Source organism: Harpia harpyja, chromosome Z, assembly GCF_026419915.1.
Source record: "Harpia harpyja isolate bHarHar1 chromosome Z, bHarHar1 primary haplotype, whole genome shotgun sequence".
Lineage (NCBI taxonomy): Eukaryota > Metazoa > Chordata > Aves > Accipitriformes > Accipitridae > Harpia > Harpia harpyja.
This window is the reverse complement of record NC_068969.1, coordinates 24982513-24998602: the sequence shown is the minus strand read 5'-3', so window position 1 is coordinate 24998602 and position 16090 is coordinate 24982513. Positions and strand designations below refer to the sequence as shown.

At 44.3% G+C, this 16090-nt stretch overlaps 1 protein-coding gene across 5 annotated transcripts in view; it reads left to right on the top strand.

Annotated features, from left to right (window-relative positions):
- Positions 1-15226, top strand: part of TMCC1 (transmembrane and coiled-coil domain family 1) — a 100210-nt gene extending 84984 nt beyond the window's left edge. For all 5 annotated transcript variants that reach the window (XM_052777857.1, XM_052777861.1, XM_052777862.1 and 2 more), the window contains exons 2-4: positions 273-1207; positions 8122-8257; positions 10955-15226. In XM_052777857.1, coding sequence (XP_052633817.1) covers positions 273-1207; positions 8122-8257; positions 10955-11269 — 1386 coding nt within the window. In that variant the 3' untranslated portion in view covers positions 11270-15226. The remainder of the gene's footprint in view (positions 1-272; positions 1208-8121; positions 8258-10954) is intronic.
- Positions 15227-16090: the final 864 nt, after the last annotated feature.

Here is a 16090-nt window from a genome sequence, read left to right as displayed (position 1 = left end):
GCCCTGTCTTGCTTTGTGCTTGAGTGTTTGGTTGTTTGAGTCATTAAGTCAGCTTAAGCATGAGGGGTTTTGGTTTTTTTCTCAGCTTTTACTAGACCTCTGTAAAGCACATGAAGCTCAACTGATTGATACCATACCCTGGCCAGCTGAAAAAAAAGGTGCATTTTTGCAGAACTACATCCAATTGTCAAGTTGGTTGGCACAAAGAAGGAAAGGTTTTCTATTAGTGTAGCTGGTGATTAGCGCTTATATTTCTCTCTCTCCTTGCCTAGATCGAGCGATTGGAAGTCAGCAGCTTAGCGCAGACCTCCAGTGCTGTGGCCTCGAGCACTGATGGCAGCATCAATGCAGACTCTGTTGATGGGACCCCAGATCCTCAGCGTACAAAAGTGGCTATCACACACCTGCAACAGAAGATACTGAAGCTGACCGAGCAGATCAAAATCGAACAAACAGCCCGTGATGATAATGTGGCAGAGTACCTGAAACTGGCCAACAATGCAGACAAGCAACAGAGTGCCCGCATTAAGCAAGTGTTTGAGAAGAAGAATCAAAAGTCAGCCCAGACCATCTTGCAGCTGCAGAAGAAACTAGAACACTACCATCGAAAGCTGCGAGAGATCGAACAGAATGGGATCCCTCGGCAGCCAAAGGATGTCTTCAGGGATATGCATCAGGGTTTGAAAGATGTTGGAGCAAAAGTCACTGGCTTCAGTGAGGGAGTAGTAGACAGTGTAAAAGGTGGGCTTTCCAGTTTCTCCCAAGCCACACATTCAGCAGCCGGAGCTGTGGTTTCCAAACCCCGGGAGATTGCCTCCCTCATAAGGAACAAGTTTGGGAGTGCAGACAACATTGCTAATCTGAAAGACTCCTTAGAGGAAGGCCAGGAAGATGGGACAGGAGGCAAGGCTCTAGGTGTTATTCAGAACTTTCAGTCAAGCCCAAAATATGGCAGTGAAGAGGACTGCTCCAGTGCCACGTCGGGCTCAGTGGGAGCCAACAGCACAACAGGGGGCCCTGTGGGAGCTTCTAGCTCCAAAACAAACACTCTGGATATGCAGAGCTCAGGGTTTGATGCAATACTGCATGAGATTCAAGAAATTCGAGAGACACAGGCAAGACTGGAAGAATCATTTGAGGACCTTAAGGTTCGCTATCAGAGAGATTACTCATTAATAATGCAGACTCTGCAGGAGGAGCGGTACAGGTATGTACTTTTGTACTTTGTTTCAGAATTAAATACTGTGAGTTGCAGAGTACCAAAGTCCTGGATAGTGCTACTCAGCAGGCAGTTCCCAGCAGCCTGATTCAGAGGGGAACATATGCGGTCTTCTCAGGATTTCACCCTCCCAGCTTTGTCTTTTGTAAATATTGTTATCTTGCTGCTCATCTCCCTTTCTGTACAAGAAAGAAATACCGAGGAAAGAGGTTATTTCATAGCATTTTCAAGATAAAAAGTCAAGCCAAAGAGGTTTAGAAAGGTGTCCCAAAAGACCAGGAGTACATTGGTGCAGTTACTGTTATCCAGACAGTGCTTTGCCGTACAAAAATCCTGCAAAGGTTTGGGTCAAGGCAAGAGACAGGGAACTATGTGCGGACAGTATCCTGACCCTGCCTCCTCCAACACTCAGATCCTTACCTACTAGAGAAAGAAATATCCAGCTTTCTTAGGGCTCTCCAAAAAGACATGATCTTGCCCATGTGCTAAAACTAGGATATCCCCTTCCCTTCTCCGCTCAGGCCCATGGTAGCAGGGTTCAATGAAATGAAGTTAAATTAAATGTCAGGTATTGGTAGTGCTCTTGTCATGGAGGTCACGTGGCTCTGGAATTGGGTAACCCATGTTTCCATCAGCCTTCCCCTCGCTGGAAGGAATGGAAAGGCGGAAGAGTTGCTGCAGTACCGCCAGTCCCTGATCAGGTCACAGAGGAGAGGTGACAGTGGCTTCAGGGAGGCAGCCCGACAGTGTGGTGTGGCAGCCAGCTTCTCCCTCTACCCCCAGGCTACCCCCACCTCCCCTCCAGGAAAGCAATGCAAGGAGAGGTGCTGAGGGAATCCATGCTGGGTGGGAGAGAGTTCTCAGCAGGCTACCCTCTGCTGTCCAGCAGAACATCTTGCGTCCTCCCCATCACACGCTGGGAACAAGGGCTCATCCCCAGGCTCCAGAGAGAAGAGTTACCAGCTGCCCTTCTGCAGCCGTTCAGGACACTTCAGTCTAAATCAACAGGGTTCTTAAACTGCACTTTTTAAGCTTTAAATAACAAATGCAAGGGGTCCAGGTCCTCATTCTGATGGAGGACAGCAGGCTTTTGTAATGAGGCTGCTTATGGCCTTTGTCACTTCAGCCAGGCTGTGAAGCACAACCTGCGAGGCTCAGCAGAGCTGCTGGGTGTGGGGACAGGCTTTCTGAACTACCACTTGCTGTATTGGTTTGCGCAGTACAACATGGAGTTGCCCTACAGCTCTTTAGACATGCTGGTGCCAGATCATTGGAAAAACATTTGAAAAGGCTTAGCTTGCTAGGATCTTGTAGAGACAGCAAGCTTTCTGTGTGCTTTGCAAAGCTTGGATAGACAAAGCCAGACCAACACCACTTTCTAATCCCGCTTTGCAACAATCAGCGGTTTGACTGAAACCGGCACCCAGCACAGCAACTTTGGTTCCTAGTGCCTCATTGTCATAAAGTCACATAACGAAGCAATGTGGAGTTTGATCTTCTGCTCCCCAGTAGAGAGGGATCCTGTTGTCTGTTGCTGAGTAGGTTGTTGTTTCACGCACACAGCAGCGTCCGTTCATGGTGGAACGCTATATGCAAGCACAGTACAGCTGAAGGAGTGGCCTGAAAGTACAATAGAAGACCTTGGGGAGTGATGTATCTTGTCAGCTAAACTGGTTAGTTATTCCCTGAAACCATTTAGCAAGGTTCACGTAGGTCCTCATACCAGTGCAATAAGAAGTCGTATCTGTCATGTGCTGTTAACCTTTACTGAGTGCTCCCCTGAGGTGAGCCCAGAGCCTTGCCAGTAACCAAGGCAGCCTGGAGTGAAAAGCTTCCGGGAGAATCTGTATTTGGCTTATAAATGCTTAAAAAGATAGTAATTTAGACATGCCATTTGGAATGTTGATGCAAATTAATTAAAGGTGTGGCCTTTAGAGAGGACCAGTTAAACCACACTCAGTGCCATTGTCTCTGCAGGCTTTCAGAGGTGAGCAGGTAACTGCATGATCCGCAAGGAGCTCATGGGTTAATCACAGTGAGAATAATACATTATTGTACAAATCTAGATTATTGTTTGATAGCTTCTGTATTTTAGAACATCATGAAGATAAAAGCCAACATCACCCTGAGAAGTAGAAGGTTACGTGATGTGTCCGAGGGCAGGGAGGATGCCGCTGCCTTGGTGGGGAGGGCTGGCACCTCTTCCTCCAACTAGGAACCTCTCTCATTCCTCCGCTCTCCTCAGAAAAAATGGGAAGATGGGAATGGAGGTTGTGGTTTGAAGCTGGGAGTCTGGGAATTCAAATTAATGATAACTGGCTTTAAAAGCTGTAAATACCTCATAACTCTGCTCTATTTCTGGGAAGCTTTCAGAAACAAGCACTGAGTTCAGTTAGAGCTTAAAAAAAAGAAGTATTTCGAGAAGCCTTTGCTAGTAGGACAGCACTAAGTGTTTGTATTGTACCTGGAAGCTGGAACAAAGCACGGGCCATGACATTTTCTCACCCGGTGTTTGGTCCATTTCCTCTTTCTTAGGTGTTCTACTTTTTTGCAGTCCTGATCTTTTTTCCTTGCGTGTTTGTGCAGTTTCTGTTTATCAGCCATGGCTTGCCTCGCAGGTTTTCCACGACCTCCTCAGTCTCCTCCCTGCTTCCAGATCTTGCCTATCAATCCGCGTAGCTGCCGTTTTGCTAAGTGGCTCTGGGGCAGGGACTCGCTGGTGCAGTCGCTCCAGTTCTCCCGCCCGGGTGCTGCAGGGTGCCCAGGCTGGCCCGGCGGCACCTCAAGGCCGGGGTGAGCTGTGCTGCCCTGCCCGCCCGCTGGCAGCACGTGCCGGCCCCGGAGCACCACGCTGCTCCGCCGGGGCTGAGTCACGGAGGAAGGAAGATTCTGGCGGCGCCTTGGCCGTCATTGTGTTTCTTCTGCACCGGGAGCGGACGCTGAAATAGCCTGTTGCTTATCTCATCGGTTGGAAGGTGGTGGTTGTTTACTGATACGAGCAGGGACTTTCTGTGCTATTGAGACTGAAATAAAGTTCCTGCTGAGTATTTTCATCTTGCTTGTCCCTTTAGGAACCTGTTTGTACGCGGTGAAGTCATGAGCTCACATATTTGGAGTGTGGCCAGTCTGAGGGTTTGGGTTTCTTCCCAAGCCCAGCATCCTTGGAAAGGGCATTTAGGTCTCCCACGCTCCTGTCAGAAATCTGTCAGCCAAAGTGCTAGGCGCTGGTGCTTTCGTTTATCTGATTTTTTTGCTGTAGTCTAATTGTTGGAATTCAGTCTGTTCTCATGATTTATTTTAAAATAGATCAAAGTTGCTAAACCTTTGAGGTCTAGAAGGGTTGAAGAGGCCTTTCTGGAGTGTGGCCGGGCAGCGAAGGCAGCGTGTTGGGTCAGGTGGGCGCTCACCCAGCCATGAAAGCACTGAAACGTCCCTGCCAGGGGAGGTTCGGAGCTGGAAGCACAGCGTGATGCGGACACCAAGAGCAGCTCGTGCTCCCTCGGGAGCAAGCTCTGTCCCTTGTGTATTGTCTAGATAGAAGACTTGGAGTATACTGCAAATAGATACTGCTTTTAGCTATTACTCTGCTATTGAAAGCAGTGTGTTCAGTAGCATAAAAAATTTATTTGGATGACAAGTAAGGATCAGATGAAATTTTGTATGACATGGCTATAAAAAAAAAAGGTCCATCTCAAGAGATGCTTGAAGAGAGGTATTAAACTCCGTTCACAATGTACAGTGAAGATCTTTTAGCATCAGTTTGGTCAGTTCTTTACTCACCAGAACACATGCTGAGTGCAGATAAAATGTCTTTTTTTACGTCTCTCCTTTACATACACTGTATTAGCCATGTATTTTGCAACTATTACTTTAAAATGCCTTAAAGCTCTTTAAAACAAAAAACAAACGAAAAAAAAAGAGGTGGTCATAATTGTGTTTCTTAGCCTTTTTCAAATCAGTTCTCTGATTCCCAAGCAGTGAGCCTCAGAAAACGTGTGGAAATCTAACATGGCTTTTTTAAATGAAGTGTTCCCATATCCCATACATCAGCCGAGCACCCCAGCAGTTTACTGGGTGTCTTCCATATGAACATCTCTGATGATCTCTGAGATACTTGTGACAGTTGGCACTAGCCTGTTACACAGAAAAGTTTCTGTGCTGGACCTCATTAATCTAGAGGCTAGTAACTCTAAGGAGAAATTTCACATTTTCGCTAGTGAAAAAATAATTCTTGGACTCCAATGAGGAATTTTTTCTTACCTGAAATAAAGGTGGGATTTGATCATTCAGGGCACTGCTATATTCATAGACACATTTAGAGTCTGTTGCGTAGACACTGGCACTCATATGTTAGAGAGGAAGGGGTGAGTATAACCTTAACCCTCTTGACAGGTGTCCTATCCCTTTTATTTTTGTAATACCTCTGCGTTAAATGTGAACTGTCCTTCAGTCAGAAAACCCTGGCTTCAGGCCCTGTAAGTCACATGAACCCCTCTTAGCTTTTCAATTTTGAACACCAGTAGAAAACAGTAGGGAAAAAAAAATCATTTCCTAAACTGTAGATAATGGGGCAAGGAGTGAAAAGGAGATGAATGGAGGAAGTATAATTTCAAAAATAAGTCTGGGTAAGTTGTGGGGGTGGTTTTTTGTTTGTTTGTTCTAAATAACCCAATTTCAGCAGTTGTCTAACACACCACATGTGCAGATGATTCTTGGGGGCAAACTGCAAAAGCTCTGGGGTCAAGCAGGGAAATGAAATGTGGTTCAGGAACAAGCCGGTAGTCCTGCATTCAGGGCAGGGAGGACTGGAGCCAACCCATTTGCTAATGTTATGCTTAAACTCTTAACTATACGGATTTGCAGGGTTTCCTTATGTTTCCTGTAGATTGAGGTAGTTCTGAAGTTATTAAAATACAATTGTTTCTTCTTAGAGAACAGGATTTAAGCTGCCTGGTAACAGCGGTTTTATGAAGGGCATTTATGTGGGAGGAGGTTAAAAGACATAATCATGATGTTTTCAGAAATGCTTAAGTCCCTTTTTGTGTAATAAACCCACGGGAGAATTTTGTAATATATTAACAAACTGAATAGATTTCAAGTAATTGATGCTGTCTTTGGGACTTGGAGTGGGTTTAGCTGTGATTTCTTGGTTGTTGGCAAGTTGGGTTTTTTTAAGTTGGGTGGGAGCAAATGGCAACATTAATTATCTGGGCTCCTTCTTCATTAGCCAGTCTTCACACGGTATTCCCTTGTTTGCAGCTTGTTGTTCTTGGGAAACCAGTTTTCTTGTGTGTGTTGTCTTGGTTGCACAGCTATTGTGGCACCTTTCTGGGCTGAGCTGTGTCAGCTGGTGGTTGTCTTAGTCTCGCTACTGGTTGACCACATGTGTGTCATTGCTGGAAATTGTCATGCTATGTCTGACCCCTCCTTAGTTTAAAGCAATATTGCTTTGGGAATGTTCTCAATTAAAAACAAAACCCCAAGACTATTTTTGAAGGCTAGCTTTTGCCTACAGATTCTGAATATTTAGCTTGTGAAGCACCAAAAAAATCGGGGGAAAAAAAAAAACAGAAGCGGGATTTTTGTCTTAGTTTCAGAACTTGTGATTTAAATTCTTCATTCTAGATAAGTACTGTTTTTTCGTTTTCTGCATATGTGTGTATGAATTAAATTCAGATGGAGTCAGAGGGGAGCTGAAATTGAAGAATTAGCTCTGTGTTGAATTCCTTAGAAATTTCTCAGTTATCAGTATCAAGGGTCAGATGATAAAAGCTGTATGGTAAGCTTTTTCCATGCTGTTACGATGAGTAGACAGTCAGTGGAAATCAGAGTGGGAAAACCCCAACAGCCGCAATAGCTGTACCCACACCTTAGTTACCATCAGAGTTGTTGCTCGTAATGAACCAAGAATGAGAAACTAGCGGGAAGCGTGGTAGAAGAGGATGGTATGGATGGTGCCCAACTCGCCGCTCCCGACCCTTGGGCTGTGGCCTAGCTCTCTTTTGCTTACCTTTGGGAAGTAACAGAAATTTACCTTTGGAAGTAATAGAAATACTTGCCTGATTTTAAAAGGGTATTGAAGCATGAGTTGCTTGTAAATTTGGACTTGAAATTCCAAAAACAAAGTGCTACATACAAATGCAAAGTATCCTTAATGTATTTTGGAGGTGCGAAAGCGACATTATGGAGCTGTCATTGAAGTCAATCTAAAACTCCCTCAATGAGAAACAAAACTGTATCTCTTGGAATTGTTGTAACTCAGGTTTTTTGGGCAGCCCTCTTCCTCAGGACTGCTCCTAGTCCATTCACAAGTAGCGAACTGAAAAATAATCCTGCATGTTAATGATTCGTATGCCCTCATTATAAATAATATGATGGTCTCTGCTGGTTAAGTTGCATCATTCATGGGAGATAAATTAAAAATAAAGATATCCACGTGACCTCACATGTAGCAATCAGACAGGTCCATCATGTTCTCTGAGGCATCGGGTCACATTTCATTTCTGTGTCATTTTTATGCCCGTTACTGTTCGAGTGTAGATAAAAATGCTTAAGAGTTTATGGTATTAGAAGGGAACTGTTTGGTTTACATGGAAGTTTGGGGAACAACATACTCTATTCTAATTCCATCCTTGATTTCTTGCATCACTTGACAGTTGTCATTTAACTACTCTATGTGTTTTTTCCCCAGGATAGAAACAGGATTAACGTTACTTTACCTGGTAGCAAGGATTTCCTTAATGCCCAGTGAGAGGGTCTTACATTGTAATGCGTGCTTTTGTAATGACGGAGGTAGCCACACTGGTTTTCAGTAAAAGCTCTGTGATGTTCATTGCTCAATTGTTCCTGGTGTAATTTTGCTGTCCTCATTAAAGCTACTGTACCATGTATATCATTTCTAGATGTGAAAGACTCGAAGAGCAGCTAAATGACCTGACTGAGCTCCACCAGAATGAGATCCTCAATTTAAAACAGGAGCTGGCCAGCATGGAGGAGAAAATTGCCTATCAGTCTTATGAGCGAGCCCGGGACATTCAGGTGGGTGACAGAAACGAGGAGACTCAAGTCCTGTCTTCCACCTGCTCTTTCTGTAACTCATTCGCCTTTGAAGTACTTCCGTGATTCAATATTTGGTTTTAATCCTTGTAGTTTTATTGCTGAACTGCATATCGATGAGTTCTGAAAGGGCCTTTATTCCATCTTTGACACTTGGGTATCTCTCCAAGTAACTTCTTTTGTAAAGAAGGGCTGTGCCCGAGCACCAGCAGGCAGGTTGATCTGCAGAGGGAGCCTGCCACTTGGCCTGGAGCAGAGTTTTTGAATCAGCTGTAGCAAAGCGGAGGCCTGCATCCACTTTTGTGCAGAGTTTTGTAGGGTATTAGAAACTAATGGGCCATGACCTGAACGCTTTTTTACAGTAGTGTTCCCAGTAGCCAGACCCTAGGGCGTGCTTCTGTGCCACTAATTTTAGAGCAACGGTCACATGTCTAAGGAAAAACGGCTTTGTGTATCCACTGCATTGAGTCAGGAAACAATTCTTTCTCTTGATTTTGCCCAAATAAGGAGGTATTTTTAAGAGACGTTTCTTTCAGTATGTAAAAGAGCAAAGCTATGGAAACAGAGATTATGAAGTTGGAGGTCCTTCCACAGAGCAGAAGACCTGGGAAATTATCTGAGCAGCCACTAAACCATATAAAGAAAGGCCTATTCAAAAACAGGTCTATCGTCCATTTTAAGTACTTGTGCTAGTTTTAGCAGGCCTCTCAGTTCTGATCGCTGACGTGAGATATTTACAGTGTGAGCAGAGAATGGTAGGTCAAAGTTCTTCCTCTTTTCTCCCCCGAGGTGCTTCAGACAGGTGATTTCCTCTGGAGGTGGAGCAGGCTGTGCTTTTGGCACACTTGTAGATCCAGCTGCAAGTCCCGTTGAGTCAGTGTCCTTCCAGATTGCTTGCTGTTAGAGGAGGCTGAGCAGTTTTGCCCCGTAATTTCCGGGACCATAGCTGAAGAGAAGCCCTCATGTTTCATCAACCTCCACAGGCATGATGTAATGATAGAGAAATCTAACAGGTGACAATGACCTTTAAGTTAAGGTTAAAATAAATCTGTGTCTGCGGACAGTGGTGCCATGGCCCCTGACAGAGTAAACAGGAGGCTCTCCCTTGTGGGAATGTTACAATATTCAGGTTTTGTTCTCCTCTCTAATTTAACACAGCAGGAAGAAGGAAGGTTGAAAACTTAAATTGAAGTGGGGATTTCTCAATAGCTTTTTTTAATCTTCATTTTATGATTCAGCATTTTTAGTGTAAACTTGCAAATTGGGACAGACTATTCCTCAGCATTGCTGGGGAAAAGGTAAGTGTTGAGTTTTCTTACATGAAAAACTAGCTACGCGCATGGGCTGATGTTGCAGAGGAACAGAGTCCTGGCTCCTTTTTCAGTGATCAGTCTGACAGAGACTGCTGTTTGCTGCAGGCTTCTAGATGTTACCTAAAGTTGACCTTTATGTCTGAGAAAAGCAACTCTGAGAGAGGATTAATGAAAAAGTTGTAACTTTGTATCTGCAAGAGCAGAAACCTCTCATTGCATTAATTGCCTTAAAACCTCTCTTCCTTCTCCCTAGCCCACCCACTGCATGTCCCCAGTGTTGTACTGCGGGTTGGGTTGGTCCACTTGAGGTTCAGCATGGTGAAGAGGTCTGAAAACAATCACCCCCAAGTCAACAGTGCTTTAGAGGTGTTGTCTTGTACAGTATAGTCTTCTCTTTCCACAAACTTTTGCCTCTTCCTAAAGGCAGTTTCGTAAATCTCATGCTTCTTGCCCTTCTCCTAGACATCTTTCTCCAGCCCTTGCAGTGTCACCTGGAGCTATGCCAGTGCCACAGCTTGCTGCAGTCTGGAGGAGATCTTCCTCCTGTGATGCCGGCTGTGCAGTCCCAGCCTTGGTGCTCCTCAAACCTTTCCCTGAGCTCATTCAGCTCACTAAGCAAGCAGAATGCTGCTGAGGCTTTTTGGTCAGTTATTTTTGTTGACTTAGTTTTCTGCCAGATTGACAAGAGAGTTGAATGGGCTCACAGAGGGGTTGGATAAGCACAAGCCACTGCAAGGAAGGTGATGGAAGTGGGAGGCTGTGGGAATGTGCATCCCAGAAGAGGAAGAAGAGGAAGAGTGCTGGCTAGACACAGCACCTTTGTCCCCTCAGTGGTCTCTTGAAACCAAAGCTGAAGTGAGCAGCTCACTGGGTAGTCCCCCCCCCTTTCTGGACAAAGGCTGTCTGATAGCTGAGGGCTGTCAGCATCCTCCTCCCTCTGGGTCTGATGGCAAGGCAGGAAGGATGGTAAGGTCTCAGGTGACCATTGCACCACGTGCAGGGACAGGCAGCCGACAGTGCAAAGTGGCAGCTGAAGTGTGTGTTTTAACAAAGCCTGACTAATACCCAGCCTGTCATCTCTGTCAAGCCTCTCTGGCGTAAATGAGCTGACGTGGTATGTTACAGACTACAGTACCTAGTTAACGAGGGGCTTCTCACCCTCAATCACATGAAGTGGCACAGCTTCCTCTACTCCCGCTGCAGGATATGAAATCAGTGTAGTGACTCATGTCCTGCGGGAGGCGTGTAAGGCATGAAGAGGGTGGCTCTGGTCTGGCCTGGTCGGTAAGGTACAAGCCGTGGGCTGTCCACCACTGGGGTGGACTTGTGGGGTGCTGGCAACCCAGCGGTGTGTTCTTGCCAACAGGAGGCACTGGAAGCATGCCAGACCCGCATCTCCAAGATGGAGCTGCAGCAGCAGCAGCAGCAAGTGGTGCAGCTGGAGGGGCTGGAGAACGCCACGGCCAGGAACCTGCTGGGGAAGTTCATCAACATCCTCCTGGCCGTCATGGCTGTCCTCCTCGTCTTCGTCTCCACTGTGGCCAACTGCGTCGTGCCCCTCATGAAGACTCGCAATAGGACGTTCAGCACTTTATTTATAGTGGTTCTCATTGCCTTTTTGTGGAAGCACTGGGATGCCATCACCGGCTACTTGGAACGGTTCTTGTCTCCCCCCAGATGATGGCAGCAGGAATTGGCTGCGTCGCCCTCCTCCCGGTGCTCTCAGTGAGCAAGTGTGGCAAAGATTAGTCAGCAACTACTCTGCTGAAGTTTTAAAGTGTCTGAGTGAATTTGTTTACATTTAGAATAACGTTTTTTCTCTGCGAGATGCATTGCAATAGTATTTTTTAGATTTTATTCAAGAACTCTTTTTGGCAAGAATCCTGGATAATTTTTATGTAGCATGGTTCTCTTTGGATGCAAATCTTAAGATTCTTTAAAGTGTACAAAAGAAATAAATAAAATGCAGAAATTTGGAGCATACCAATGGGCAATTTAAATTGTGGCTTGAACTACTGTACTAAACCTGTCAAGAAGAAGAGAACGTGGTTAGCTTAAGATGAGCAAAGCTAAATCTAGTGCACAGCCTTGAATGATGGTACCACAGCAAACCTGTAACACTAAACTTTTACTGTGAAGTCTGCTCACATTCCATGTCCAAATGTATGCGTTCAGAGTGGTTTCTTTCCTTAACAAGAGAAAAACAACAACGTGTAGATCTCTTTCCCAGCTCAGCGTCTGGGTTTGCCATTTGTGCTAACCCGACTTACAATAACTTTCTATAAGGCTGGCTAACTTTGCTAAGCGTATGAAGTGGAAGCCTCATGCCATACACAGTAACTGCACAGTCGTGCTACAGTATTTTGAAGTAGTCCTTGAAATACTTATCTTTAAGCAGAAGCCCTTGGTCGCACTTTTAAGGTTTTTTTTATATATGTATATTCACAGATTTAAAAAAAATCCAAACAGCATACTTGAAGAGTGTAATACTCAAACTCTCAGTGCTTCCTTATTGTTTCTAATAGGATTTTTTATTATAATTATTATTATTATTATTATTATTGGGGGTTTTTTTGGAAGGGGTTGGGAGGGTCGTTACTTTTTTTTTTCCTTTTAAATAAAGAAGTGATGTTTTTAAATGAAGAAATGTGTGAATAATTGTGAGCCGTCTTGTCCTGAAACAGTTTTGAGGAGGGCAGAGAGTAGTTTCTAGTGCCAGCCTGTCTGGAATGCAGCACTGTTCATATGCCATTTATCTGTCCTCCTGAGCATGCAGATGCAGCATCATGAAAAACATCTATCTTCTCCACACATTTTTGTCACGCAGGGCTTTTTTTTCTTTCTCCAGATGTGAAGGAGAGTATGTTTATATTTCTCATTTGCACGTCATATCTCATTCCTGGCCTCAGGATAAGAATAAGGAATTTCTTTTTGTCTCTTCCTAGGGGAAAGACAGGTTCTTTTAAGGAAAGAAATACTGAATCGACAGTCCACTTAAAAGAATGGTTGTCTCAGAAGTATCTCTGATTTAATTTTTAAATAAACCCCTAAAAAGTTAAACCAAAGTTTTCCTCCTGTCAGGCTCTGGTAAGATCATTTGTGTGTCTGTGTCAAGATCTTCTTTGTACACTGTATCTGCGTGGTGTGCCATAGAGAGCATCCTCTTCTTCAGCCATGGGGGCAAGTACTTGGTGTAAACACCTTTTCGAAGCTTGAAAGGAAATGTCAGCTTCAAGTGTAATTCCCAAGTCCTAGCAACATGCTATTGCTGGTGACCTGTTGGGACTGGCAGGCAGGCTTCATGTCCAAGGAATCTGCGTTCACTCTATGCTGTTTTTTTTAAGTGGTGTCCCTTTCACCATAACAAAGCCAAGATTCAACCTTTGTCTCCATGAAATAAAAAAAGACTCCAGGATTCTCTTTCAAAACCATTTATGGTGTTTGGTTAGATCTTACTGTTTTCCTTCCTTCCAGGCTTAAGTTCCCTCTAGGAACCAAATGTTCCCCAAGTGACCTAAACCAGTTGAAATCATACGTACACATATATTGAACATGTACATCATATATAGATGTATACACAGAAGTCTAGGACTTTATGCTATGATGCAAATTCTGGGTTCTGAGAAATTCCCTCAAACTAGGTTAGCAGCCTTGAGGGTCTTCTGATTGCCAGCAGAGGCAAGCCCTCTGCTGTCCAGCTACCCTTCTTCCTTCAAAGATTCTGTTTTTTCCATAGTCACAGGAAACTCAGGTACCCCCCCTCCCCAGGGATTCCCAGCACACCTCTCTCTGTCACCATGTGCACTCATCTGCTCCTGTCCTACTTAAAACACAAATGGCCAATTGCAGCTGACTCAAGCCAAAAATAATGATGCTTTCTACAGAGTTGCAGACTGAGCAAAGACTGCATAAACATTCCCTCCCTAGACCATGCTTCTAGCTCCAGTGAAACTCTTATTCTGTTTACCACCCTTCTCTGGCTGATTCAAATTGCATGGATAACTATTGTCTTCCCATTACGCAGTTTTTGTCAGAAATAAAGGTGTGAATAACAGTAAGAACTGATTTGGCACATAATTGAAAAGCTTTGTTGCCTTTATTTCTGAAACCTGGCCTTTGCACCTGTTTTTCTCCGTTGTGGTCACACTAGAATTGCTCATGGTAAGTTTTTATGTGGTCAAAGCAGGAAGGAGTTGAAAGGCAATGGATCTGGACACTTGGTGCCACTTGTCCATAGCATTTGAAGGAAGTGTTTGTCCCTCTTCTTCCTTATATCCTAATTTCATTTATTGTCTCAACTCTGTGTCGTCTTCAGTAAATACCATTTGCTAATTTGCCAGAAAGCACAGGCTTAATAGAAACTTATCACCTCAAAACTGTTTGGTGAAGGCCATGTACATATGGTTCTGGACAATGTCTGTTTGTCTGTCTCTTTCTCTCTCGACAGTTTCTTCCATTCCAGAAAGTTGTCTGCAGTAATGCCATATGTGATGCTGCATCCACTTTTCATATCCTAACACAACTGCCATGTGTTTTGCCTTTTGCATTAGCAGAACGCTTTGGGGTTTTCCTCCCTCTTCAATTTGAAGGTCTGTGATGATTTCTGATAGCTTAACAATGATTATATTGTTGGAAATGTGATTCTAGCTTTAAAGCTCCCTTTCCTTGTTAAGTGGTTGTGTTTGCTTTCTTGAAACGTTTCTGGATGACACGTAGAAGACAGTTTCTGCCACGGATGTGAGTGTGCGTGTGAGTACCTTTTATTAGCCTTCCTTATGGATGTAAACTTTTTAGTGACCATCTCTGAGTTGCAGAATGTTTCCCAAAACATTTCATATTCAGAGTTGAAATGATTCTGAAATTGCTTAGATATGTTTAGCACATATCAACTTGGCATATAAAAAGGGAAGAATATAATGGACTGTGTTAGTTCAAAAAGCAGCAGCTCTTCATTGAAATTCTGTGGTTGAAATGAAGATCATCTGTTTCCCCCATTTGCTTTCTCAATGTAAAGGAGAAAGAAAATACTGATGCAAAAAACCCTACCATCTTAAATTTTGTAAAGTTCTCTTTTCTCTCAGCCTCATTAGTTTAGTTTAGTGATACTCTGCATGCTCACAGCAATTATTTCATTGGTTTATTCCAATCCCATGAGTCTTAGGGTCTGATCAGATTAAATGTTGACTTCTGTACATGTTGCACTGGGACAGAAAAGCACTGTCTTTCAGCTTTGAAAATATGCATTTTTTTAATTAAAAAAGCAGCATTCTAACAAAAGAAGCCAAGCTACAAAAGGGTTCAAGATTGGGTAGTTTTGCCAGTTTTTAAGTGAATTCTGAATGTGGCTAAAGAGTTAAAAACCCTGTGTGTCTGTGTTGTGTATGCCAGGTGGTATTGTAGTAGGCAATTGACTTAGCTGTAAGTGTGTTTTAAAAGTGTAAAAAAATAAACAGAAAAACTCACTTGCACGGGTTGAAAAGTACAGAAATGACACTTGTGAACGTAACACTGTAGTTTATAGATCTTAAGCTGCTAATTGTTGAGAGAGATTTACATTTGTCTTGTCTGATTGTCACAGATTTATCTGTGACGCTTTTACTGTATATAAAAAACTTTAAATAAAGACCTCAGCTATTAACACTGGCCTAATTTGGATGTTTCCAAAGGGATGGGGTGGGGTGGGGTGGGGCAGGGGGGTGGTCAGGAAGAAAAGGAGGGGTGTGTTAAAACTGTGCTGAGCCCTAATAGCTTAGAGTTTGAGCAAGTTCTCCATAGATCCGATCATCAAACTTCATCCTATAATCAGCTGTATGCCACCTGGGCATGGCAAGAATAAATTGGCTGCATTGTTTGGTCTCTGTGGGCAGAGGAGGAGGAGCAGCGCCACTGTATTCTTCCTCATCTGTTCCCTTCCAGCCCACCTGGAGTCTGGGACAGCCCCTCTGCAGGGTCCCTGCCATTCCTGCAGATGCCTGACCTGTTTGTGTGGCTTGCACATCACGGCATTTCGCTGCCCTCCCTACCTGCAGTGCTGGAAGCCTCAGTCTGGAGGTGGGTACAATTTGGTGAGACGACTGGCCCAAGAGCTGCCTGTCCTTGAAGAACCAGGAGCTGGTCCTGTGTTTTCCACCGCTGAGCTGGTCTGTAATCTGGGCTGCCCTGGTTGAGGAGGGGTGGAGGCTGGCTCTTGCTTCTTGGGACATTTTCCTTACCGGGTTTGCAGGATCAGCTCTGTGCTGAGGTGCATATGCAAAGCCAAGTGCGATTCTAGCCTCACCTGTTTTTCTCACGTGGATCTTGTGATGGAGCAGCTCCGGGCCCCAGCTCATCTTTGACAAGGAAGAATTCTGCTGGTAGGACAGCATTCACTAACAGAAAGCCCACTCCCTCTGAGGAAAGGCAAGAGCCGTTGTGATGTTGGTTGGGCCACCACTCTAAACCTAAGTATTTTGTCTACCATGTTTCACAGAAGAAACTCTGAATTCTTTAGTATTGGTACAAG